At 42.6% G+C, this 25,764-nt stretch overlaps 1 protein-coding gene across 3 annotated transcripts in view; it reads right to left on the bottom strand.

Annotated features, from left to right (window-relative positions):
* Nucleotides 1-25,764, bottom strand: part of TTBK1 (tau tubulin kinase 1) — a 108,861-nt gene that overhangs the window by 14,272 nt on the left and 68,825 nt on the right. For all 3 annotated transcript variants that reach the window (XM_017818916.1, XM_017818917.1, XM_017818918.1), the window contains one exon: nucleotides 25,125-25,683. In XM_017818916.1, coding sequence (XP_017674405.1) covers nucleotides 25,125-25,683 — 559 coding nt within the window. The remainder of the gene's footprint in view (nucleotides 1-25,124; nucleotides 25,684-25,764) is intronic.

Genomic DNA, 25,764 nt, shown 5'->3' on the forward strand with positions numbered 1-25,764 from the left:
AATCCTGTGCAAGTCTGCAGATGACACAAAACTGGGAGGAGCTGTTGACTCCCTTGAAGGCAGGGAGGCCCTGCAGAGAGACCTTGATAAATGGGTAGTCACCAACCACATGAAGTTCAACAACAGGAAGTGCCAGATTCTTCATGTGGGATGGGGCAACCCCAGATGTACATACAGACTGAGGAATGAGTTGCTGGAAAGCAGCGCTGTGGAAAGGGACCTGGGGGTCCTGGTTGACAGCAAGTTGAACACGAGTTAGCGGTGTCCTGGCAGCCAAGAGGGCCAACCAGGGCCAACCATCAGGCAAAGCATTGCCAGCCAGTCGAGTGAGGTGATTGTCCCACTCTGCTCTGCACTGGGGTGGCCTCACCTTGAATATTGTGTGCAGTTTTGGTCACTGCAATATAAGAAAGATATTAAGCTATTAGAGAGTGTCCAAAGGAGGGCAATGAAGATGGTGAGGGGCCTTGAGTGGAAGCTGTATGAGGAGCAGTTGAGGTCACTTGGTCTGTTCAGCCTGGAGAAGAGGGGACTGAGGGGAGACCTCACTGCAGTTACAACTTCCTCATGAGGGGAAGAGGAGGGGTAGACACTGATCTCTTCTCTGTGGTGACCAGTGACAGGACCCGAGGGAATGGCCTGAAGTTTGTCAGGAGAGGTTTAGGTTGGATATTAGAAAAAGGGTCTTCACCCAGAGGGTGGTTGGGTGCTGGAACAGGCTCCCCAGGGAAGTGGTCACAGCACCAAGCATTTGGATGATACTCTCAGGCACAAGGTGTGGCTCTTTGGGAGGGTCCTGTGCAGTGCTAAGGATTGGACTTAATGATCCTTGTGGGTCCCTTCCAACTTGGCATATTCTGTGATTCTGTGAACAGCACGGGAATGTATTAGAATTGTTAATAAAAGAATTGAGGTTGTGCCAACAGCTCGGTTCCCTACATCCAACCAACTTTATTCACAGAGAATGGGGATTCAGTGAGCATGGCTCTCCAGGAAATCTATGGCAAAAGGGCCAGAAAAGCTGAACATACCACTGGAGTTAGGCTCCCACTCTTTCAGTAACACCAAAATGAGACACTCTGATCTTGAAAAGGGTTTGCTGTCCCTGGTGCAAGTGGTGAAAAAGGTGGAACAGATAAAAAGAGGACAGAGTGTGATTATGAGGGGACCTTCCCATCTCCTAGATGCAGTTCATAAGGGTACAGTGTCACCTGCAGGCACTGCTCATAAACCTACAGTGGTTTATCTATCTGGGAGGTATCAATGGAGTTATGAAAGAATAGTTCAGCACATTTCCCCTCCCAGGGGAAATTCAGAGTGGCAAAGGCTTACATTTCACAGCCATGGTATTTCAAGCTTGGTCCAAAGAGGATGGAACCCAATGGATATTTTGCATTCCATAATATCCCCAGGCTAATGGTCTTGTTGAACGCTCCAATGGGTTAGTTAAGTGATTTTTTTAAAATCTGTGAGCCTGGATGTCATCTGTGGCATCTGACTGTCTAATGCCATCTATCAGTTATATAATATATGGAGTGGAAATGGTTGTCTGAAAATTAAGGCCTTCTATGGCTCTGCTTTGATGCAGAAAGAAAGCTGGGGGAACAACCTACTGTCTTCTATGCTGACCAGCCTCTGTCAGCTAAAATGCCTCAAACTGGGACAGTGACAATGGTATTAACAACCCTGAAAACTCCTTATGCCTGGGAAGCAAGAGATAGTTCAGAAAAAATATATCGGATCAGTACCAGGTGGATTATACCCTGAATTTAACCTAACCTTTCTGGCTAGCAACAAGACTGAGCATTTGTCCACTTTTTGCCTTAGCAGGGGAATTGTATCTGGATGAACTGCACGTAGAGTGAAGAACTGCCATATACAGAGCCAGAGTGCCTACAAGGTGGTAGTTTTTGGTGATAGTACATATACTTGATTTCATGATAAATTTGGAAACTGAAATTCCAATTATAATGTAGATAAAGTACTGTTATTCTTACTAGATGGAGGGTCAGGTCTTGTTTCCAATTTTATGCTGCAGTTAATCCAAGCTTTTGGATAAACATAAAATGTTAGTCAAATAACCGCATGTTTATCTTTTCCTCAGTATGCCAACTCACCAGTACCTTGGGAAATATTAACTACGGATTTGACCAAAACTTGGGAGATCTTGTGGAAAAAACACAGAAATCTGACTTGGGGAACTGAGGAAGGAAAATATATTTTAAAGTGGATTAAAAATAATACAACTATATGAAATTGCAACATCACTAAGCCATCATTAAAATTTGGGACTAATAGTGAAACGTTATTTATCCTCCTCCCCAGGACACGTGTACTAAGACACCACGAGGAATGCATTTTCCAAGGGTATGGGGAGTGCCACACTGTGGTGTCTGGTATTATACATGACCTACCAACTGGTGCATTAATTGGGAAGGAACAATTGGATTACCAGATGTTCCCATAGAGGTTGATATTGGTACACAAATTTTAATCTTTCTCACTTGAACAGCCTGAAATATCATAATTGGAAAGTTTATAACTGAAACTCCAACAAAACTGAAATTCAGGGATTGGGCTCTCAGATTAGGTTGTATTTGTCAGAACTCCAGTTGATGGCATTCCAAGATGGAATGATGTTATATAATCTTACTGGACAAATCAAAGCACTGACTAATGCAATTCACATGGGACTGAAGGAAGTAAAGGTACAATTACAGGCAACATCCAAAATTGCTGTGCAAAACAGACTAATGTTAAACTTTTACTATTTCCTGAAAATGGAGTGTGTGGATATTTGAGTCTGTCTAATGACACCTGCTGCATTCACATACCAAATGTAACTAAAGATCTTTATAACCAACTAGATCATATGAAGTACGCAAAAGCAAGTAGAGATCTTAGAAGTAGTATGGAAAACAAATGGTTAAACAAGCTTCTTGGTGGGTTAGGATTTTAGTTTACTGGCTGGCTACAAAGCTTATCACGATCTTTGTTATTATTCTTTGTTGCACTTATTGTATTTTGTGTATTATTATCATATACGTGATCAACGATAACCCAGGTTATCTGTCAGGTATGCATAAGATTTGTGTGGATGGAAATGAAAAATGTGGAAGAGGAGGACAAGGAATCGCCCTAGAGAGATATCCCAAAAGTCATTTATATGAAGTTAAATGAACTTATGATGTCCCCTCTGATCAAGAAAGAGAAAAACACAGCTCGTGATGTCTCTCAATGTGAGATAATATTATAGGTGTTGTTTGCATGACTGTGACCACAGGGTGAATAATGTGATAAATGGTCAGTGACAAATTGATGATGCTGGCTGACAAAACGTGAGCTGGGCCCCGTCACTGACCTTGCATCTGGCTCGAGCAAGGCCAAGCAGCAGAATGTTTTCTGCGAAGAAGTGGTGGCCTCACGGCCCAACGTTGTTTCAGTGAGGCACAGGAAAGCATCTGCACCTCTGTACCAGCCATCGGCCTCACTCCTCTTCACTGTCCATAACAAGTTGTGTTACAAATCTGGTCCGTTGAGGAGATCAGGATGTGTTCAAAGATGGTCTGGCAAAGGTCAGGCAGCCCTTACTGCTGCTTCAATGGAGAAGGACCAAAGTGATTATTTTACCTTTTTTATCAACTTTAAATTCTGATCAAAAGTAACCAAGACCCTCATTAAGCCTCATTTTCATATTAACTTTCACACTCCTTGGAACGCAAATGAAGAGAAAAGAGGACATGCCTTACACGTATGACAACGGTTGCCAAAATCCCACCTATGACATGTGATTGTTCCACTCCTTTGGGAAGGGCCAAAATTATTGTATAAAAGAAAGGGAGTTTCAGGGCAAAGAAAAGCAAAAGAAGGAAAAAGAAGAGCAGGGAAAACACCTCTGCTTGCTTGGTTGACAGACTGTATCTCTCCTCCTCCCATGAAGGGATGCATTTAGGTGAGCTTTGTGCCTCCCACTGTGTTAGAGAAGACCCGGTAATATACATTTATATATATCACTCTCACATGTCTGTCACTATAACTTTTGTCATGACACATATTCACACTCTGTAGTAAGTGCATCTGTAACCTGCAATCTTGAACGTGCTTTCCTGTTGCTTCAATGAACCACACTATTTATGAATCTGAATCATGGAAATTCTTATTGAACTTGGCCAGACATATAGTACTGGTAAACTGCGTTGCGTGTGAATCTGCAATCTGTGGTTATCTGTGAACCTGTGATCAAGTTCTTACTCAACACAATCACACCTATTGTGTCAACACCACATTATTTGTGAACCTGTGCTAGTGGAAGTTCTTGTTGAGCTCAGCCAGAGTCACAGTGCTGAATTGGTAATAGTCAGAAATTAGGCCCAGCCACACTCAGCCACTGATCTGTGAGGATCAGCTGGAACGCAAGGGGGTTTATTTTCTGTCAAATTTCTATACGCTTAATGCAACACATGGTACAGAGTAGGCTCAGTGTCCTCCAGAAAAGCCTGCTCTCTCAAGCAGCTCTGCACTGATTTGGGGCAAAGGCAACAGTTTCCCATGTGAGCCTAGTCAATTTTCCTTTATACTATAGAATTGGGGATTTTTTTCTGTCCCACCTCTTGTAAGCAAAAATTAACCAGGTACAGGAAAAAAAAAATCACAATATTTACCTAACATAAATTCAGGAAATGCTGCACTTCTATCTACTGTTTCAGACCATGTCTCAGACATGGCATCACTGCACACTTCTTCTTGACAGACGCACACATCTGCCACATACCAGCAGCCTCACAGAGGCAAACCAAAACACACTTTGAAGCATGGAGAAGACAGGCTTTGGACCTTGCTAAACCAAACTCAGAAGAATCCTGCCTGACCCTCCACACAATTCCCAAGACAAGAAAGGGACTCACACACTGTACAACCCAAGTCAGAGACCACAGACTAATCCCAGCTCTTCCTCCCAGACCATCACCTGCCTGCACAAACTTCTCTCTGTCTTTGAGGAGCTGGGGTCTTGTGATTCTTCTGCATGCGGAAAGTTTCCACCATCCTTTCCACAGGTACCAGAGCCTTTGCATGCACCTCCTGCCTGCAGCCTCCCTCTCCAGCCAGGTTCACAAAAACACTGATTTAGTAACTATGTACTTCACACCAAAGCAAACAGGGTCTGTTGCTGTATTTCCTCTTCTAGCTTGATCCCTGACAGGCCAAAAGCAAATGGGGTTGAACCATATGCCGCTCTACAGCAGAGGCAGCTTTCAAACAGAAGTCAGGATGAAAGGCGAGTGTGGCTGGATGCACTGAGCAGCCCAGGCAGGAGCACATTACTTGCAGGTCAGCCATAATTTTGCATCCATCTCCCTGGGGTTTTGGGCGGTGGAGGGGCTGGAAGTTCAGATGATCTGAAACAGCTTGTCAAATGTCTGATGGGTAACAGCCATCCACCCATCCTATGCTGTTGTGGGTTGACCTTGGCTGGAGGTCAAGGAGGTCAAAACCCAGCCACCTCAACCCATGACATTTTCACGCCATGCTGCCTGCCAGGAGAAGATGTCCAGTGTAAGAAACCAAGAGAAACATGATAAACAGGCTCTGATGTGTTTGTAGGCATTGTATTGTACTAGCTTAAGTTTACCCAGTTTGGATGGTGGTAACCATCAAGCGAGAGCTCTAAAAATTTATAGAAGTTGGGGCTAGTTGTAATCTGTGGCTGTGATATGGATTCTAGTACCAGCCTAAATTTATGTAAATTAAACTCATACTGCAGCCTTCCCAAAGTACATGAAACACATCCCTAACAGTCACGGAATTTTGTTTCAATTCCCAGATCTGTCTTAACTGCAAGTTTTTAGTGATCACATTCATTAAAAATAACAAAACTCTCACAGTTCTATCAGATCTCCTTCATCTCCCTGCCCAGTGCTCCAATGTACCCAAGGATGAGCAGGGGACACCTTCCCAGAGCTGGGAAGCAAAGAGAGTAGAAAAACAAAGCAAGAAAGGAAACAAAAAATCCAGCCATCACCAAAGAAAGCCAACAAGTAAACGAAGAAACAGTCATCAACAAGGTGCTGCCTTTGATTCTTTAATAAGGTTTTAGTAGTATACAAGCTTTTTTTTGTTTGTTTTTTTTTTTTTTTTTTTTTTTTTTTTTTTTTTTCCGATTGTCTGGATTAACATACATGGATTTAAAAAAGGCACGAAAACCATTGCACAGCTTCTGTTTCGTTTGTTTTTGATGACATTGCCTGTTCATTGTGATTTCAAGTGTAGGATTTTACAGTACTCTGCAGCATTTACAGCATGATCTACATACAGGTAATCAATGCATGCTTTTATACAGGAGACAGAATTCAAATTCTCTCTCAGTATTTCTATATACACAATAATACAGTCTTTTTCTTCTGAAAAAAAAAGCTTTAAATTTGTTTTGCATGCTTGGTGTACCAGAAGAATTAGTGCAAGCATATATTACAGTGTTATTGCAGTACAAAAAGGGGTTGACCTTAGGCTCTAAAGGGATTAGATACCGGAAGAATAAAAAGACTCAAGGAAAACAAGCGTCGGATCCCTTTAGTCAACTATATCCTTCTAAGTGGATCCCTACGCAGTACTGCTTTAAAGCTACAGCAGGCTGCGTCCCCTCCATCTCCCTGCTGCCTTCCCCCTGAGACAAACTTCCACAGCTTCTGCAAACCTTCTGTCCCTAGCAATCTGTGAGGACTTCTGGCAACTTGACGAATCCCTTCTGCTGTCCCTCTTAATGCTGGAGACACAGTTGAAGGGGACTGTACTGAGATCCACTGCTTCAAGCTAACTCAAGTCTCAGCAGATGAAGTTTCTCAAGTAAACCAGGAAGCACAACAGGTGACCTACGATTTTTGCCTCCTTTCAGTAGCAATGACTACAGAAACCCACATTCACCTCCTACTTGAGTAGCAGTTGGTTAAATATGGTTTGGACTCTCCTGCTTAGCAGCAACAGAAGTCTAACGTGACACAAGGTAATGCAAAGGAAGGATATGCTGGTCCCTGAGATTCTTCATGGGAGCTGGAAAGTCTGAGAAGCAGAAATCAAGTTCCCAACACAATGTTAATTGTTCCATTGGGAATGGGAAGAGGCCTTAGTCCTGAGAGAAGTAGATGGCACACAGACAGCAAGAGCTGTAGTCCTGTCTTCCCTGTAACAGTTTTTATTTGGATACTATCAGGACCTTAGCATATCCTGGAAGTGACATTATCCTCTGCCAACACAGACTAAGCTTAATTGGGACTGGGAGATCTGGCAGGATTGACAACAGTGAGTGGAAAAAACCTAGAATCTGAGTTTCTGAAGCAGCTCTTTCTTCAAACCAGCATTAGATCAGGTAAAAGTAGCAGGAGTCTTAGAGCTGCCACACTTGCTTGCAGGATCTCCGTGTTCCAAGAATCAGCACCATAAACATGAGAGATGTTCCTCTTTCCAGCATCTTACCATCAAATGCTCCACAGCCTTTTTCTTCATTCTTTTTACCAAGGTGAATAGGACAGTCCAGTCCTGTGCTGGATAAGTGCTCTGCTCCTCCCTATTTGTGCTTTCGTATGTTAGGTTTGTGCCAGTTTTCCTAGCGTCTTGGATGGAAGCAAAAGCTCTGTAAAGGTGGTATGCCTGCCACTTAGCTTCCCCCCTCTGCACCCACCAGTGTCTCCAGCAAGTGCCAACACAGATCTCCCTGTCTGAGCAGACAGAGGGGCCACCTTATTTTTATCTCTCATAGGAGACACTGGAAATGGTGAGCAAAGTGGAAGGAAACGACAATTCAAAAATTGTTCTAGTCCCTAACTGAAAAGGCAACTTAATAGCAGCAAGAAAGAAGAAGAATATTCTGAAAGCTAAACATCTTCCTTAGTCATAAAAATAACCAGAAATTAGCGGTGCTGAATAAGAACCTGATCTGGCAGGTTTTCTTTAGGAAGGACCAAGCTGAAGGGGCAAGAGTCCCACAGAAATCCTCCCTATCTGACCTCTTCAGAGGAAATTTGCCATTACTGTCTTTCATGTTGCCAAACAACTAATTGCACTCATAATTAAACTGAGAAACTTGGTGGAGTTGTTGGAGGAAGCCCTGGGGATTCTTACGAGGCAAGTGCACTAGATGAGGTAACTCACTTGAAACACTTTGCATATGAAAAAATAAAACCTCCAAACATAAAGCCATTTTCTTTTCAAACACTATAAGACATGCAAGTGAATGTAAAATGAGGATTGCTTCCAATCCCCAGGTTACACAGTTAGCAGCTTGTTCAAAATGTACATTCATCATAACATCATTGTTTCAATGGCAGGTGTGATACAAAGAAGTTGCAATATAGCAAATAATACTTAGAAACATTTCCCAGAAATTAATCTTTGCGCTGTCCCCTAGAACTGCCAATGCAGGTCTGTGTGTTATAGCGACCCGAACACAAAACACGTGGTATAAAAATGCAACAAAAAGGAAGGTAGTACTGCAATGATCAGCCTTTACATATTTTATTTCATATTTTAATGTTACCCAAAATAGGTGTTTGCATACTATAAATTATGTCCCAAGTGGCAGCACTGTTCTTATTGCCAGAATACTCTGCCACCAGTTGACAGCAAAAAGAGAGACATGTATGTGTGTCACAACACACTGAATTAAGAGAACTGGGATGGGCCAGGTTGCTAAAATCAGACCTGAAACATGCAAAGGAGGCCAGGTGTGCCACCTGAACCAGACATTGTAAGGATACTTTCTGTAACTGGTTGAGATTTGTTCTTTGCAACTTTTTGCCTTTTGAGCATTTGGGTGTGTGCAAAGTGGCCCATTACTGGCACAGAAACACTTCTGTAAGGCAGGACCACACGTGGCCATTCACCCTCCATGTGCAGGTCGTGCACACATATAAACATACATACAATCAGAAATGGAAGATCCAGCAAAAAGCAACACAACACCACCCTGGGGACAACAGTGAAATCAGGAAGCACATCTGGCTTACTTTGGTCAGCCTCTCCAGAAATTGTCATCTCCTCCAGTCACTCTGGGGAGGGCTGGCAACTACAGGGGAAGCAGCTCAAGAAGAAGGGTACCCCATGTTCTCCAGCTGAGAAATATCTGGGGCACTTTATTCACAATAAACACTAACAGGATTTTAGGGATTTGCAAATTATCCATAATTTTAAAGGCTTCAGACCTTGTCTGCTATGAAATGCAATTTTATTTTTTTTCAGCTAGCCTCTTGCAGGCCATCTGTTACTGCCAAGTAGAGCTAGACAAATATACGAGAGCTGTCTATAAATTGTTCTTTCCCATTTGTCACCAAAGGGAAACAAGAAAAGGAAAAATAAAAATAAAAGCTTCTCTTTTGAATAGATTGGGATAAAAGAGCCCTTATTCAATGTGAAAGTGGTAAAACGGTCTCAGCTCCAGGTAAAGTTCTGATAGTGTCATGAATAAATCTCTAATGACAACCATAATGAAACGTGTCATTCATCTAACCCAGCAGTTTACAATAAAACTAAATTAGGTCATTGACGCAGTATTATGTGGCTGTAGTACAAATGTGACTGGATACCACAGAGACTCCATGTAGCCTAAGGAAGAGATGCTAGACCCACTGGACAAACATGGTCTGTACCTGTCACCAATCCCTCCAGAAAAGCAGTAGAAAATTTTATATTTTCAAGAATAATCTTGTGTGCCACTGTCAAGCACTTAAAAGTTCCACATATACACATCATGGAAGATTGATGGAGGTGTGACAAGGAAGTATATTAGAAAACAGGAAAAGGACTGAACATATCTTTCCATGCTTTCCAATCTTCAGTCTCATAGTGCATCCAATTGTTAAGCTATTTTACAACAGAGGACTAAACTAGCAATGGTTATCTTTTCTTGCCTTAATTTATTTACAAAGGATCACAGCACCAGATTCAAATAGTGCATTTTTACACAAGAGAGCAAGTGAAGTTCTGGTGATTTGCAGTCAAAGAAATGTCTCAATGATATTCGTTGTATTTGGTATATAGGTCCCACCTACCGTTCTGACAACTTACAGATCATGAAAAAATATTCTGCCTCCTGAAATTCCCTCTGTGCAATCAAACTCTCATGTCTGGCTTCATCCTGACATGTTCTGAAAAGGCTTTATTTGCTGTTGGCTTCTTCCAGAAATCCTGCATGTCAATAGCAGAGAAGTGACTCACGGGAAAAATAAAGCACTTGGTGATCTTTTGGGTTAAGAGGCCATAGGAAGGTAGGAGTACCATGACTATAAGTGTTGTTTCTGAATAAACTCTGAAAAGGCTGAATTGGTGTTTGCTCTGGTTTCCCATCTGACTGTAGAAGGCTTCTAGTACAAAACAAATCATCGAGACTCTCATAAGAGGCCGCACACTTTGGGGCAGTGTAGCCAGTGATAAAGATGGTACCAAAGCCTGGCGATGCTACTGAAACAAAAGACAGATGAGGTAGTTAAACACTCCAAAGTGAAATCTTTGGAAGAAATGTTTGAAGCACGGAGCAGAGAAATGTTGTGAATGACACTTGTTTTGTTTCTCATCTCAAAGTGCTCACAGCCTATGTGAGTTAGAAGAGAGGTGTATGTTCACTGGCTTTAGAGCACCCCTTGGAAAAGAAACAGCCCAACTATTGAAGTGCCACTCAACCTCTTTGCCCTGTGAGCAGGTTAGGGAAGCACCTTCGCTTATTATGGCTGATCAGTTTGAAATGATTAGGTCTCTTTCCAGAGGTCCTCTATCTAAAAAATGTATCACAAAGGAAAAAAGACTGTTGACTGTTTTTAAAAGGCACACTGCCTTCTTGTATAACACTTGGGCCTGACTGCCACAGAAGCAGCTGGGGAGAGCTAAGTGCCAAATGGAACTGTAGAAGAAACAAAGAGCTTGTTTAAAACAACAAGATACTTTGGTGGCCTAATGGCAGTGGCACACGCTTGATAAGGGAAGAACAGTCATTATATGTGCCAAAGTGAAGAACACCAATCCTCAAGAAAACAATCCACCATTCTGTGGTACCTCCAGATTAAGATAGGCAACATGAGGAAACACCAGTGTGTTAAAGTTTACAGTTAATGAAAAAAGTGTCAGCTTTGTTGCATTTACAATTGCCCTGTCCTGGCTGTTTTTAAATACTCTATTTCTATTTGGATTCTCCACACTCCCCCAACTCCCAGGCTGGAAAATGGGGACAGCCAATTTTGCCAGCTTAGAAAACATCCATTTAGAAGAACTTGTACAATTTGCAACCGGAGTCAAGACATTTTCTCACTCACAGAGATCAGGACCAATTTAAATGGAACTTAGAGATGTGCTCGCAACGATAGAAGTGGTGTTTAACCAGCTATTTACACGGTTTGCAAATACAGACGATACCTGTGTCTTAAGGTAAAGAGCATTGCTAGTTGTCTAAATTTAGCTGCTGATGCAGACAATAATTTGGGGGAGTTTCCTAAGTACTAAGGATTCCAGGATTTGAAACTTGTGAAGCTGTCTTGAAAATGGAAGGTATCTTCCATTATGATCTTTGAAATCAAGCTGCCTTTAAACAATGCAATCCTCACACAGATTCCATGTAGATCTGAGACTTCTCCAAGTGCCAAAATGTACCTTTTTTTTTTTCCCAATTTCCTCCAAGGAAATCAGGGGGAGGAAAGGCCTCTTGGTTGATCAAAGTGATACAGGGACTGTATAGTGCACTGTGAGCTATGGAATGCATAGGAAACTGGTGCAGGGGGCATGTTTTGCAGATTCTTGGGAATGGCAAAGGCGGGAGGTAGTGCAGGTACCCAAGGATGCAATGAGAATGTGAGGGATAAGATTCCATTAATGGCAATGGAAGTAAACCACGGGGGCTGTTGAATGTGTGGAGTGGGACACAGGCAACCAGGGTGGAGCAAAAAGACTGTCATATGGGGAAGAGTTAGGATAGGCAAAGGGGAACAAAGAGGCAACTAGATCAAACGGAGCTTCTCAGCAGTTAGGTGAAGATAAGGGGGTTCTGTCTCATCATTGTGTTGCATGTGAAGTCTACCAGCAGCCTGGGGCTAGAGCCAACTGCTGTTGTTCTTGCATTCATATTCAAATTTAAACATAGGCTGAGTGGCAGCTCCTCAGCAATTTCTCTGGTTACAGAGCAATGCATGAGATCCTAGAGGAGACAGGCTGCCTTATCTCAATCCAGCCTGGAGGCCAACTGTCCAAGTATAGCTTCTTCATCCTGGGCAGGGAAGGTGTCAGCTGCCAACATCCTTCCTAGCTCAGGCGGTGCCTGCTGCCTCCCAGCACCAGAAAGGAGAAGGTGCACCCAAACTCTTGCCCTCAGCTGAGTACTTAGTAACTGAAAGGCAGCTAAAGCAGCTTCCTACAGACTCCTCAAAATTCATTTGGACACAAGATCGGAGAGGTGGACTGATCTGTTTCTGGGGATCCTTGAAGAATCACCACATAAATTACAGGAAAAGAGTTGAAAGAAAAGTCTTGGAGTCAACATCTGTCATGAAGCAAGGAAAGCATCATCCAGGTTGGACCTCTCTAGGAGCCACAAAGATATTTAGCTCAACAAATACAACTTTTGAATGAGTTTGCCCCTTTCAGAACAACAGTCCTGCAGCAGCCTTGACCACCACAATGTCCAGGTTCAGACACACAACATAGAGAAGGAGTGGAAGAACAAGAGCAACTTCAACATGAAGAGGTAGCATAAGGATGGGATTATATCACCCATATGGCTGTTTTATGGGGCATTTCTATCTTACTTTCTATCATAACTCTGACAGAAGACACTTTAAACAGAGAGGTGATGCACCATGACTCTTTCACATGCCTGCCCCTCAGCACTAGTAGAAAGGTATGGGAATGGCAAAGTTAGGCTCACACCAGGGACTCTGTCAACATGGGTATACCTGTGTCAGTGTAATTCATTTTCAGTTAACCCCCTCCCACTAAAACTTCCACTGAAAGTGAATGCTTGCCGGTGTAACTACATTTACCCAATTCATGCTGCTTAACCCAAGCATTTGACAGCAGGCAGCTGGGGAGAGAGTAATAAATTGGAAACATCTCCCATTCTGCATCGAAAGAAAGTGAAAGGAGACAAGAGGTCAAGATATAAAAAGATGGCTTTTGTATGTAACTACAAGTGATGAACATTTGCTTGTTTAAGTAGATCATGAGATCCTAGCAACAGCTATCTGTCCTGATGCTTATGATCTCTGTGATGGAAGTGGCAAATGCTCATTTTGAATTTGAATTCTGAGGAGAACAAGTGCTATGTACAATGGGAAGTAAAAAGAAGAGTATCTCTCAGGATGCAAACACTGTTCTTGGACCCTTCTGGTGAACATAATTTCTCTAAGAATCTGATGCCAAAAGGGAATTTTATTTTACTAGTATTGATTTACATTGGCTTATCTCAGTTGAGGAATTTTTAAAAAATCCTATCAAACATAAAAGGACAAATAACTAGAGCAACTAACTTTTCAGCCCATACCCCATGATCACTTTTCATGCCAACAGCCTTCTATTAGTTGTTGGTTTCTTTTTCTCCCTGCTGACCTTGGCTTGCAGTTGTGCAAATGGACAGGGAACCAAAGCAGGAAATGAACAAAAACTGAAAACAACTGTCCTTTTCCCTGTGCAGGTCTGTGCAGCCACACAAACACTGGCACTGGCACAACAAAAAGGGCTGAAAGGGTAGGGAGGATCTCTTGGAGAACTGATACTTCTGTTCCCCTAACTTGACCATGAAAGTGCAGTCCCCAATGCAAAATGACTGCTTGACATTTCCTTTGAGCTTTCTAGTTGTGGGGGGTTTTGCCAACCAATTTTGGACATATTTACATTTATAATTGCAGTCATTATAAATGAAACACAGTAAATAAATGCAATATAAATGTAATCTACAGAAGTGTTTTTAGAATTGCACTGCAACTAGTTTCAATATTAATTTATTACATTTCCATATATATAAAAAAGAGCTATTTTCACATTTATTTAATTTGCCAACTGTTCCTCAGCAATATGTGGACTCCATAGTAATTATTACAGCACTAGAATGAAGATGTTAAAAAATTGCAAACTTACTATTTTTAATACTCTTAGCATACTACTTTAACATCAGGATTCCAGCCATTATCACCAATTAGTTTGTTCAGAATTAAGTTGGAAAAGACATATTGATCATGAAATAAGACTTCCCATAAAAACCAGGCAACAGCAACATGTCCAGTTACTCTGGTATAGAGCCCAAATTTGACAGTTTAACAGGACTGGTTTAGAAACCAATATCCCACCTTACAGAGTCTGAACAGCAAAGAATTCAGTGTCTTTTAATAATGTATTTCAGTGGTTTACTACACACCTATGTCTTTAAAATGAGCATCTTGTTTCTAGTTTTACCTCTGCTACTTTACCTTCCAGCACTAATACCAATATCTTTGCCTGGCAGAATAAAACCTGTCTTGCTCTCTTCAGGCAGAGGTCGACCTAACAGCAATCATGTCACTTTTTAGTGTTGTCTTTAATGACAGACTGCATTTCTTTCAGCTCATTCTACAAGGCAGGTTTTACAGAATCAGACATTCTTGTATCACTTCTCCTCTTTTAGGTTTTTCTTTTACAAAAATTTACAGAGAAGACTTGAATATGATGTCGAGTTGTGATCTCACCACTACAAAAGATCTCCCCTCTGCTCACATCTTCATTTCCTGCTGATACATAAAAGAAAAATGTATTTATTCTTTTTTGTTGTAGCAGCATAATGAGAACTTAGATGCAGTTAATTACTGCACCTAACTTCCACCTCATTCTGGGAGACAGCACCTCCCAGGGCACAGTGTCTCCCAAACTGTACATGTGACCTATATTCTTTGTACTCAAAACATGACCTTGCCCCTAGGTGAATGCAAACATTACTTTCAATGCAAGCAATTTATCAAGCAATCCAGATCCTTCTGCAGAGCTGGCCTGTCAGTAGTATTTTATCAAACCACCCACCTTCTGTCACTACAAACCTTCTCCTCAGTGATTTCTCTTTTCTTCTTGACAGCCACTAAAGGTGTGGAATAGTGCTGAGCTAAGGGCAGGAGATCAGGAATCCTAATGAGAAACAGCCCCCTCTTGTAAGAGATAGCAACATATAAACATATTTTGTTTGGTTAGTTGGCTTTCAATTTATTAATAATTTTAACTGGTAGAAAGTCTTACTTGAAGTCTATATAAATAAACCATCTTTATCAATCAGACTTTTGAACTTAGAAGAGCAGTTCTATATATAACCATGATGAGTAGCATTAGGTAGATTACTGAACTTTGAATTTTATGTATGGAGCTAGTCATTGTTTTTGTCTGAATAAAAGGGTTGGATTTTATAAACACCCAGTTATCCTGTTTGTTCCCTTCTCTCACTGGCAAAACTAAAAATTGTTCGATTTTTCTTTAAAAATAGAACAAGAGTAATTTACATTCCTAAAATTGACCCTGAAAAGTGAACATCAGTGTTTTGGAGGCTATGAACAAAAATTATTAAGAGTTACTGAGTTTAAGTCTACTTCTTTCACAAATTCCATTTCCTCCAGAATCTGTTGTTCTATTCAACTGTCTACTGGAAATAAATGACATCAGAGAAGAGTCTACTTAAGGAAATCATCCCTTCTCGTCTTACTTTGAGAAGAGTAAAGCCTTGCTCTTTCTGGTATCTTGACAAGAGAACTGTCAAATAGGATTAGGCTACCGGTTAATTCAGCCGAAGTATTCCTGGCAATGCCCAGTCCCTTTTTTAAAAACAAAACTGATGAACAAAATGCAGATAAAAACTTTGGTTGAGCAGTAAATTGTCCTGTTCACATGTGGTCTTGGGGCAAATCAAAGGAAATTGATGTCACTGAATCAAGAATGACTGTGGTGGGAAGAGACTGGTCATAACGGTGCTGAATCTTCTCAAAAAGGGTGTGTTAACTTGCACTTTCCTAAAGCCCTGAGCACTAGCAGTGAGCCCTTCTTCTTCAACCTTAACATCCATAATGCCTCTTTTCCCAGAATATTGGACCAAAGGCTCATGCCAATAGAAGACAGTTACTACAATCACTTAATTACAGAAGGTCTTCATACAATCTGGTGTTTTACACTGCAGCTCCACTGAGAAGGGCAATATATTTCTACGAGTACAGGAAATAAGTATACTTATGACAATTTAAATTAACTTTGGTCTCCCTTTTCCTCTGAGATTCAAGTCAGTTTTAGGCAAGGACTCCGGGGTCTCAGTATACCAAGAGCTGAGGCCACTTTATTTCTCAAGTGAGATATTTTACCACGGGTATTTCCAAGAAAGGCCAAGGAGCAGGACTGCTCTGCCACTGAAAAGCCGCAGGTGTCTAAAACTTCTGGAGTTTAGAAACAGTGTAATATACAGCCAGATCAGTAAGAAAATCCTTGCTAACCAACTCTTGACAGTCAGTGCCTCTAGGAGAAGGCAGGAAAATTTAGAGCAGCTTAGGAGTGGAGAGCAGACACACAGTTCCATTGCCATGTAACAGAGGCAAAGCTAGAGAGACAGAAGTGTGTGGTGACTGCATGGAAACCAAATGTCAACAAAAACAAGGGGATTTCCAAAGCCAAAACAACAAAGAGATACATGATCGTAACTCCACAAGAGGGACAAACCTGAGGTCCTGCCTCAGGTGAGCTTTCAGTGGGAGTCTACCTATATCTAGATGGAGTAAAACGGCTTACAGATTCAGCCCAGTGTAAGATACCAACAAAGATGCTTGAACCGATTTGCCAAGGAAGGTCTCTCCAGTTCAGTCATAATTTGACAATGTTTGTTGCTTGATTGCATGTGTTCAGTGAGGCAGCCCTGCACTTCCTACCCCAAGGCTGCAGGACCCGCGAGCGAGCGTTTCAGATGAGCCCTGACATCCATCTCTTTCACACATCACACGTTCACCATCCATGTTCTCATCTTCGGCCTTGCTGCCGCCCCTTGCCCAGGCTGCTGGGAGGTTTAGAAAGGCAGATGTTTTCAGTCTCTGTGGGGTCTGGTTGCAGGGGCTTTGGAAGTTACAGTACCTTAGGCCAGTGTTGTCTGGGATTCAATATTGCATTAAGTGGTGACACATTGTGGGGAGGTGGGATCTATTATTGCATTATGGAGGCTGCTGCTTCCCTGAACAGGCTATGTTTTGTGTGTGAAGCGGGCCCACACCTGCTGGAGCTGGGACCTGGAAATGCGGAGGACGGAAGGCATGAGTCTGTGGTTTCCTGCCGTGAGGGGCATGTGCCTGCGGTGGGGCATGCGCACGGGGCTGCTCTCCGCTGAACGGCTGCGCTGTATGAAAGTGCCACCAACGTGAGGGTAGTGTTCTGTCTCCAGGGTTGAGGAGGAGAAAACGGAGGACGCCAGTCTTCTCAGGGGGCTGTACCTCGGGAGGGAGTGCTGAGAAGGCCTGTCCTCCTCCAACTGAAAAAGACCAAGAAGAGTGGAGGAAAAGGTGTCAGGCAAAGACTTGACTCGCCCCTGGTTTGTGATGCGCATGCTGCAGACATCTTCGCCGGTGGATGAAAAATGCTTTTGCTCTACACAGGGCCTTACTTACTGCTCTGTGTCTATCAATTCCCAGGGATGCTATGAGCACCATGGAAGCCTGCCATTACAGGGGGCCTGCCATGCTCTCCCCAGCCACACACGGACATGAGCGACACCAGCAGTGTCAGGCTCTGCTACGTCAGTCCCCTCCTTTGGCTCTTCGGGCCACATGCCTCACCCCTCTGTTCCATTGGCATTGCTCATCTTGGCATGTCATTAGGCTATTCATACATTTTGCATATAGGTAACACTCAAACTCTGAACACATTTGGAAACCATGTGTACAAGAAAAGGTGAAACACCTGGTGCTAAAATGATTATGTGTATTTAAAAGCGAGGGATTCTCAGGGGCTCTTTCAACGAGTCTCATTAAAACTCGCTCCAGGGATTTGCAAAGGCAACTTTGGGGGCTGTTAGTACACTTTTCTCACACTTACACTGCCGGCCTCCTGATACACTTTCATATTGAGTACCTGCAGGGGGAGTGTTAATGCTTCCAGTTCTGGTAAGCAGAGCACAGACAGCAGCTGGAAAGGCAGGCAGAGTATAGTTCTCCTTTCAGTGTGAAATTTGAAACACAAAGCCACAGGAGGACATGAGAAGATGCACTCTTAGGTCCCTTTTCTGCTTCTGTGATCCGGGGATAGCCAGGAGAGGGAGGAAGTACACGCACAGAGGACAGACAACTTGTGTCAGATTGAGATCGCAGTCCCTACCTTCCCTTTACACACTGACTGGAAGAGAGAAGTATTATGGGAACAACTTCAGATTCTTCACCTTGAAAATGCTAAGCCCTTCCTCCTCTTTCTACCTCTTATGAAACTAGCACTTTCACAGGGGTCAGCAACCTCAGTTTCCAACACCAGATCATTTTTTTCAGAATCCCATTTTTCCTTTCAAATCCATTCCCTTCCTTGTGCTGCATTTCTTTTCAGGAAGTCTCCACAGGTTTCAAAATGTAATTGGGAAATGTGAAAATGCAATATTGTATTTTCTTTAAGACAAAACTGCTCTCCATACCTTACTGGAGATGTTGACCTTGCACTAGAAAAAGAGCTGAATGTCATCCAGTCTCATCTCTTTCCTGTCACCTTCAATATCTTTGCAGTGCTTTGAGACAGATATTTTCATAAGCACCTGAGAGTTACTCAGTTCATGGTGGGCATTAAATGTGAAAAGCAATTATTCACAGACCTAAATGTATTGCATGTCACTGCATAGGTCAGTCTCAGATGATAATAATAATATAATGCTGTCATACAGGGTACTTGAGATAGACAAATAAAATCCAGACAGCAGAATTAATTTCTCATAAAGACAAGCATCTCTTTTTGCATAGATGGTGTTGAAATTTAGCCCTGGGTGTTCGCAAGCTGCACAACTAAGCATACTGGAATTTTTATTCTTAGTTTTTGCTCCATGTTTGGATTCATCATATTGTATGATTTCTAGGGTATACATCATCCCAACATGGTAAAGATTTCTCAGATCAAAAGCTACCAGCTACCCTGATAGACTTCCTTTACAGCACAAGACCAAGGACCTTGCCCAGGCCATGAAGGAGCAAATTATAACACCCCATCAGCAAGCGCACTTTGGTTTTGTTGCCTCTGGGCTGAAGCTGAGGTTACAGACATGCCACTTTTTTTCATTGATGCTGTAATGCATAAGTTACACAGTCAATGATGAAAGTGCTGCTCCCTTTTGTCCCCTTGCAGTAATCAGGTTGGACCACTTTCCAACAGGCCTATTCTGCTCTGTTTGGACAGGAGCAGTATGACACCTCGCATGTGATGTCTCAGAAAAATGTGATGTTGGTAGAGCTCAGTATATTTTAGAGATATAAAATGTAATTAGGAATTTCTGCTGAGCTTAAGGTTTTAATTGCTATTACCTGTAGATAGATAGATAGATAGATAGATAGATAGATAGATAGATAGATAGATAGATAAAGAGCAGAGGTGAACATTACTTCTACTATCACCCTTTTGCTGATCCTTTATTCCTAACACATGGATGGATAGGGACCCTGAATCTAAAGAGTCTGAAAGGCCAACTCTACATTCATCCTTCTCCATCAGCTGACAAGCTCCTCTTCTCATGAAGGGAAGCTGGAGGAGTTGAATGTCAAAGAATCACATAATCTACAACAAGCACCAAACGCAGCTCAATAGGAATTACACTAAGCAACGAACAAAGAGTCTTCCCCTCTTCTGAAAATGTCCATTTCTCACAGAGAAATCATCCCTCGGGTCCCCTTAGAGCAGCCCATAGACAATGCTGTAGAAGGGAAAGGAAACCAAGACACATAGCACCATTTCATATCTCATTTTTCCTACCATCTTCTTCCCTCAACCTACCTCTTCTGCCCAGGGTTTTAACCCTGAGACTCTGCTGTGTTTTGCTTCTACCCACTGCTCAATTATTTCAGCCCAGCTTTTCTTCTTTCTGCCTCAGAGCCAGTGAAGTTGTTTATGTCCTCTTCTCCTGCTGTCTATAGGCACCCTGGGAGTGACAAGGATTTCCCTCATCACTGCTCCAGGGTCTGGGGCCACGGAGGCCACTGGGCTTCAAAAAAATATAACCTAGAGAAAGTCCTGCTCGCTTTCAGTCCTCAGTGCAAATCAGAGTTCCTCCAGGTAACAGACCTGGGGCAGCCCAGGGTTCTATACAACATGAACCAGAGAGGCAGTACAGCTCACCCAAAATGCTGGAGCCCTCTCCTTATTGTGAGGCAGCCCTCTCCTGTGTCTCTGTGTCCCTTTCTGAGGAACAGTCATCACTAGCTCAAATCAATGGAGGAAGAGAACAGCATCATCCCCTGCCTGGCTGGGCAATGTGCTTCTGACTGCCTGTCAGAATTACCAACCCAGGTCTTCATGCTCAGCATCCATGTGTGATCTCTCAGCAAAGACACCCATGGTGGTCTATAGCTGGGAAGGACTCAAAAGCTCTACAGCTGCTGCTTTCTCAGGCTTGAGACATGGATATCTTCAACTAAGCCTGTTTGTGGCATTCTCCTGGCTGTGAAAGGCTGGCTGGGGGAGAAAAGAGGCCTGAAACAGCATCAAGTGAGATGTTTTTGAAGAGTGATTCTAATTACACAGCTGAGCTGGTGAGGAAAAACATCAATGTCTCTTCACATTGGGAGCTTTTTTAAAAGATAAACTCTTGGCTCTGGGAGATAAGTACTATAAGAGAGAAAAGAAAAATGCTCTCTGAACTCTGCGGAATATATCCAAGAATAGGTAAAGAAGAGTTAATATCATCTCCCACTTTCACTTTTTGCTTTTCTGGTGGTTTGTACATGTGACATCATTTGGACAGGCATGTATTAGGCAGGTAAATCTCAAAACATTTTGTACAATGCCAACTGCACTAGCAGCAGAGGAGACAGAGTCAAGAAACACCAATGAGCACAGAACTATGGTCAGAACTAATTTCTAAAACTCATAAATTTAAGAACATTTGTAATTCTCTTTAATGCAGAAGGCAGCAGTAAGTTGCCATCTCTGCCAAGTATCAGTGAATTTACTCAGCATGTTTAAGAACTTGACAGATTTTTAAATTAGATTATGAGGTGTGGATTTAAATTATTTCCAACAGTAAGCGCAACCCTGCGTCAGGATTGATATGTAAGCAGAAGTGGAGGTTCAATCCTTTTTTCCAGTCATTTTTAATCTATTTCTATAGCTTTATATGCACATTAGTGCATAAAAATAAGCAGAGACTTATTAGTACATGCCTGAAATGCATACATTAAAGCAAATCCTAAGAGCTCTGTTAGGCCTGAATAGGACATAGTTTCATGACAGACCTGTTCTTCCTCTATACTAGGACTTCCCATGAGGTCTATGCTCCACTGCAGCAATCTTCTTGTTATCTGAAACTGGGAGGTATCTAATATGTGAGAATATTTGGGTCAGAAATTCCCCCAGGCTATTCTGAGCCTCCTCTGTACTTGACTTTCCTAGCAGCAGCATCTGATCATATTAGGCTCCCTCTTACACCCACAGAGTTTCACGAGGACAGCACCACCTCTCATACAGACAAAATGATGAAATATAGGCTAGATAAGTAGACAGTCAGTCGGACTGAAAACTGGCTGAGCTCCTGGCCTCAAAGTGTTTAGAGAAAAAAAGTCCAGCTGGAGGCCGGTCACTAGTGGTGTAGCCATGGGCGGATAAGGCCATCACTGTTTAACAACTTCATTAATGACCTGGATGATGGGACAGAGTGTACCTTCAGCAGATTCACAGGTGATACAAGTGCTGACATTCAGAGGTGCCTGGATAGGCTGGTGAAATGGGCAAAATCACTAAGTTCAACAAAGGGGATTGCAAAGTCCTGTGTGTGAGAAGGAACAGAACATGCTGGGGGTCACCTGTTTGGAAAGGAGTTTGACAGAGAAGTACCTGGAGGTCCTGGTGGCCTCTAAGCTGGACACAAGCCAACAAGGTGCCTTTGTGGCAGAAAGGCCCCAAAGCCTCCCAGGATGCATTAGGAGTGCTGCCAGCAGGATGGGTGACATGGTCCTTCCCCTCTACTCAGCACCTGGAGTGCTGTGTTCCAGTTCTGAGGTGCCCAGTATAAGAGAAACATGGACATACTGGAGATAGTCCAGAGAAGAGTCACAAAGATGATGAAGGGATTGGGAGACCTTTCACTTGAGGAAAGGCTGTGAGAGCTGGGATCTTTTATTCTGGAAAAGAGAAGGCTCAGGCAGGTTCTTATCAACATTTATAAATACCTGATGGGAAAAAGAAGATGGATCCACAATCTTCTTTATGGTGTCCAGTGAAAGAACAAGAAGAAATGGACATAAATTGAAATACAGGAAATTCCACTTAAACATAAGAAAAAGTTTTTTATCATAACCGTGATTGAACACTGGAACAGGTTGCCCAGAGATGTTGTGGAATCTCCATCCTCAGAGCTTCCTGATTGGACACTGTCCTGAGCAACCTGCTCTAGGTGATCCATCCTGGAGCACAGGGTGGGACTAGGTGATCTCTAGAGGTCCCTTCCAATCTCAGGCATGTTGTGAGTCTATGACAATCCAGAAGTCACTGACTTTCTGCCAGTAAAGGCTCATATATGGAAGCCAGGTAATGGAGAAACAGAAAAAACATTAGAACAGGGATTACCCAATTGCTCTCAGTTAGTACTCTATTGACACCAATGGATGATCACCGGTTTTTGGGACACCAAAATGAGGTCACAAATTGGTACAACAAAGCCTATGACATCAATCACAGTAGTTCTGCATTTAGTGAAATTTTTATCTATCCTAAAGGCTCAGTTCATATGCAAAGATAAGGAAGATTTACTAACATGCACGCACATATACATACACAGAGCCTAATCCCAGCTTCAATCAAATCCAGGGAAGCCCAAGCCTGAGCTACAGGAAACGTGTCATTGCTAACAAGGCCATCAGTATCTTCACTAGTTAAATTGTCGGTCAACTTCTTGTTAGTGTCCCTCCTTATTTGCTATACCTAAGGAGAACAGGCTTCTGCTTTCCTTTAGGCACCAAGTCATTTTTCCTTTGAGAGTTAGTAGTTGGTTTTGTGACAGCAAATGGAAAAACATGAATATCACTTCAAAGCTGTGTGTATAGAGGCAACTGAAGGATCCAGACATCAAAGGAAGAATAATTAAATCCCAGTCAGCCAAAGAAGTCCAGTGTTGGTCTGTATGCACAAAGCTAGGCCAAGGAGTAAATAGAGGGTATTTCAGAGCATAGGAACAAAAAAATCCAGTCAGCTGGAGAATGAAGCCTGTCTATTATATTAGCAGTAATCACCCACAATCCCACTGATTTACCTTTCTTGCCTGCTTGTTAAGTATCACTGTGCAGTGATAAGCAGCCTTCGTACTGCCCCATACCCAACTCCCTCAGTCATTTCACACAGGGGTGTACATTCTGTGGCCAAGAAGGCATCTCTGGCCTTCTTTAGTCACAATAAATATGTCAGTGAAGTGTCCCTGATGTTTTTTACAGCTGATTCTTATCAGTTGGCTCTTACCATGTTCATTGCATCTTGCAGATCCTGCACTGACCAACCCAGTAAGTGTACACACATCAAAAATTCAGACACAAACCTTTCCAACTCTGCCAATCTTGCCTCATGTAATCTCTAGATATCTGGAGCATTCAACAAATTGGCTTTATACAACAAACACCTCTATTTAGGAACCTTGCAACTGGATGCAGTCTCCATGAGAAGCATGTTCAGCTTCTATTCCACGCTCAGCAGGACAGTCCCACTAGTGTCTGCTGTCAGCATTTCTACCCTTCCTGTAAGTGCTGCAGCCTGATACACCTTAGCAAGCAACACCTTGCTTTGATTCCTTTTACATAGATTCTTTTATCATTCCCATTTTGCTGCCAAAACTAACAGTCCTTTTTCCCTTCTACCTCTCAAGGATCCAGAGAGGAGAAGAAACTGGGCAAGACCTGAATGGAAGGATGTTCTTTTAACATGCTCCAGTCCAGTGAACACTTCCTTGGAGAAAAAGCTCGAGAGGGAAGGGGAAATGGAGTTACCATCTTCCAGAGAGGAACAAGCAGACTGTACAAATGTCTGTCATAGCAGGGTATAACTGTGTACATTACCCAAAACTCGCCTGCTCTTTGCTGTGCATATGGATCCCACGTGCATGAGAGATCTTCATTAACATATAAATACAAAAAGCTCTCAGGAGAACAATTTGATTGTCTCTTGCACTGAGCACTCTGAGACAGCCTTCTTCTGAGAAAGGAAGATTAGATATGACAGAGGAACTCTGAGCCTAACAGTGTATCATATTTTTCCATGTAATCTAATAAATTACCTCCCACCAAAAACTGAACTTCTTTATAGCATTAGAGGATCACAGGAAAAAAGCAAAACTGAAAGAAAAAAAGCCCTCTACAACTATCTAGAAAAAAAACACAGTAGGTAAAGAACATTTCTGTGACTAAATACATGGTAACAACAATGCCTCTCACTGAAGTAAGGTTGATGGGATGTGTGTGCTGGTTACTCTGAGCTTTATATCAGGTATTTAAAAGAAAGTTTAATTTCAGGAAGTTATGTTATGATTTGCATTACTGCAGGCCTGTGCTGATACGTAATTAGATTAGAGGGCATTTTCTTGCCATACACTGCTGTTGCTGCTGAGAAACTACGTGGAGAAGATTTGCTAGCAACACTTCCATTCAACTAAGCAGTTATTAACAAAACACTGTGGGAAAGCATAAGAGAACTGACTAAAGATACCCACAATCACAACTGCGCTCTCCTCTTGTTCCTGTGCCAAAATGGCTGAAAGATCTCCATAACAGTGTGTCCTCAGAAGTGGACTATGTCACTACAGCTATAGGGAGCACTTCTAAGGTGTTCACAACATTTGCAAGCACTGTCAGAAGAGTTTCACAAGAGCAATCATGCTTGGAATCAAAGACTTCTCCAGCACAGCTGAGGTTTCCTAAGATGATGCTATGCTAGGCAACAAGGTACAGACCCAGGGATCTTACCTGTCTCTGAGGACCAGTAGGTTCAGATTCTCGTCTCCTTTGTCGGAGAGCTGGTGCTGAATGTAAGGGGGAGTGGGCTGGACTTCCTGTCTGCTGTTCATGTCTACTGTCAGATACTGTTTGAGAAGGTCCTTCATGTCTGTGGGAACTGTCCTCCTCAGTCACAGGCTGCATACCCCGACTTCGCCCATCATGCGTCTTCGGCCTGACTGCAGCATCTGCCCCCAAGCGCCTTCTCTCTTCACCATCTTCAATAGGCCTTAGTTCCTCGGGCTCCTCATCCGTGGTTCCAGAGGTGCTTGGCTCAGCACCTGGGTGAAAGTCCTTCAGTTCTGTCTCCTTATCAATGATAACCCACTCCTTGCTATCAAAGTCCTCCTCTTCTGCAAGTGGTACTGAGCGGAAAGCATTGCTGAGGGCTTCATGTTCCACTGAAGCAGACACATCCATCCTACCACTTGCCTGCCGGTCAGCCTGGCCAGTATCAATGGACAGCATCTGGGCTGGCTGGGAGGAGCATACAAGCCGTGATGGAGAGCCAGGTATATCCATTCGAGATCTAGAGACAGAACATGAAGCCATTAAAAATACATCAGGTTTGTGGTTAAAGACAGGGATGATAAGAGAAAACCCGTATAGT

The sequence above is a fragment of the Lepidothrix coronata genome, unplaced genomic scaffold (assembly GCF_001604755.1).
Source record: "Lepidothrix coronata isolate B3197 unplaced genomic scaffold, Lepidothrix_coronata-1.0 Scaffold71, whole genome shotgun sequence".
NCBI lineage: Eukaryota > Metazoa > Chordata > Aves > Passeriformes > Pipridae > Lepidothrix > Lepidothrix coronata.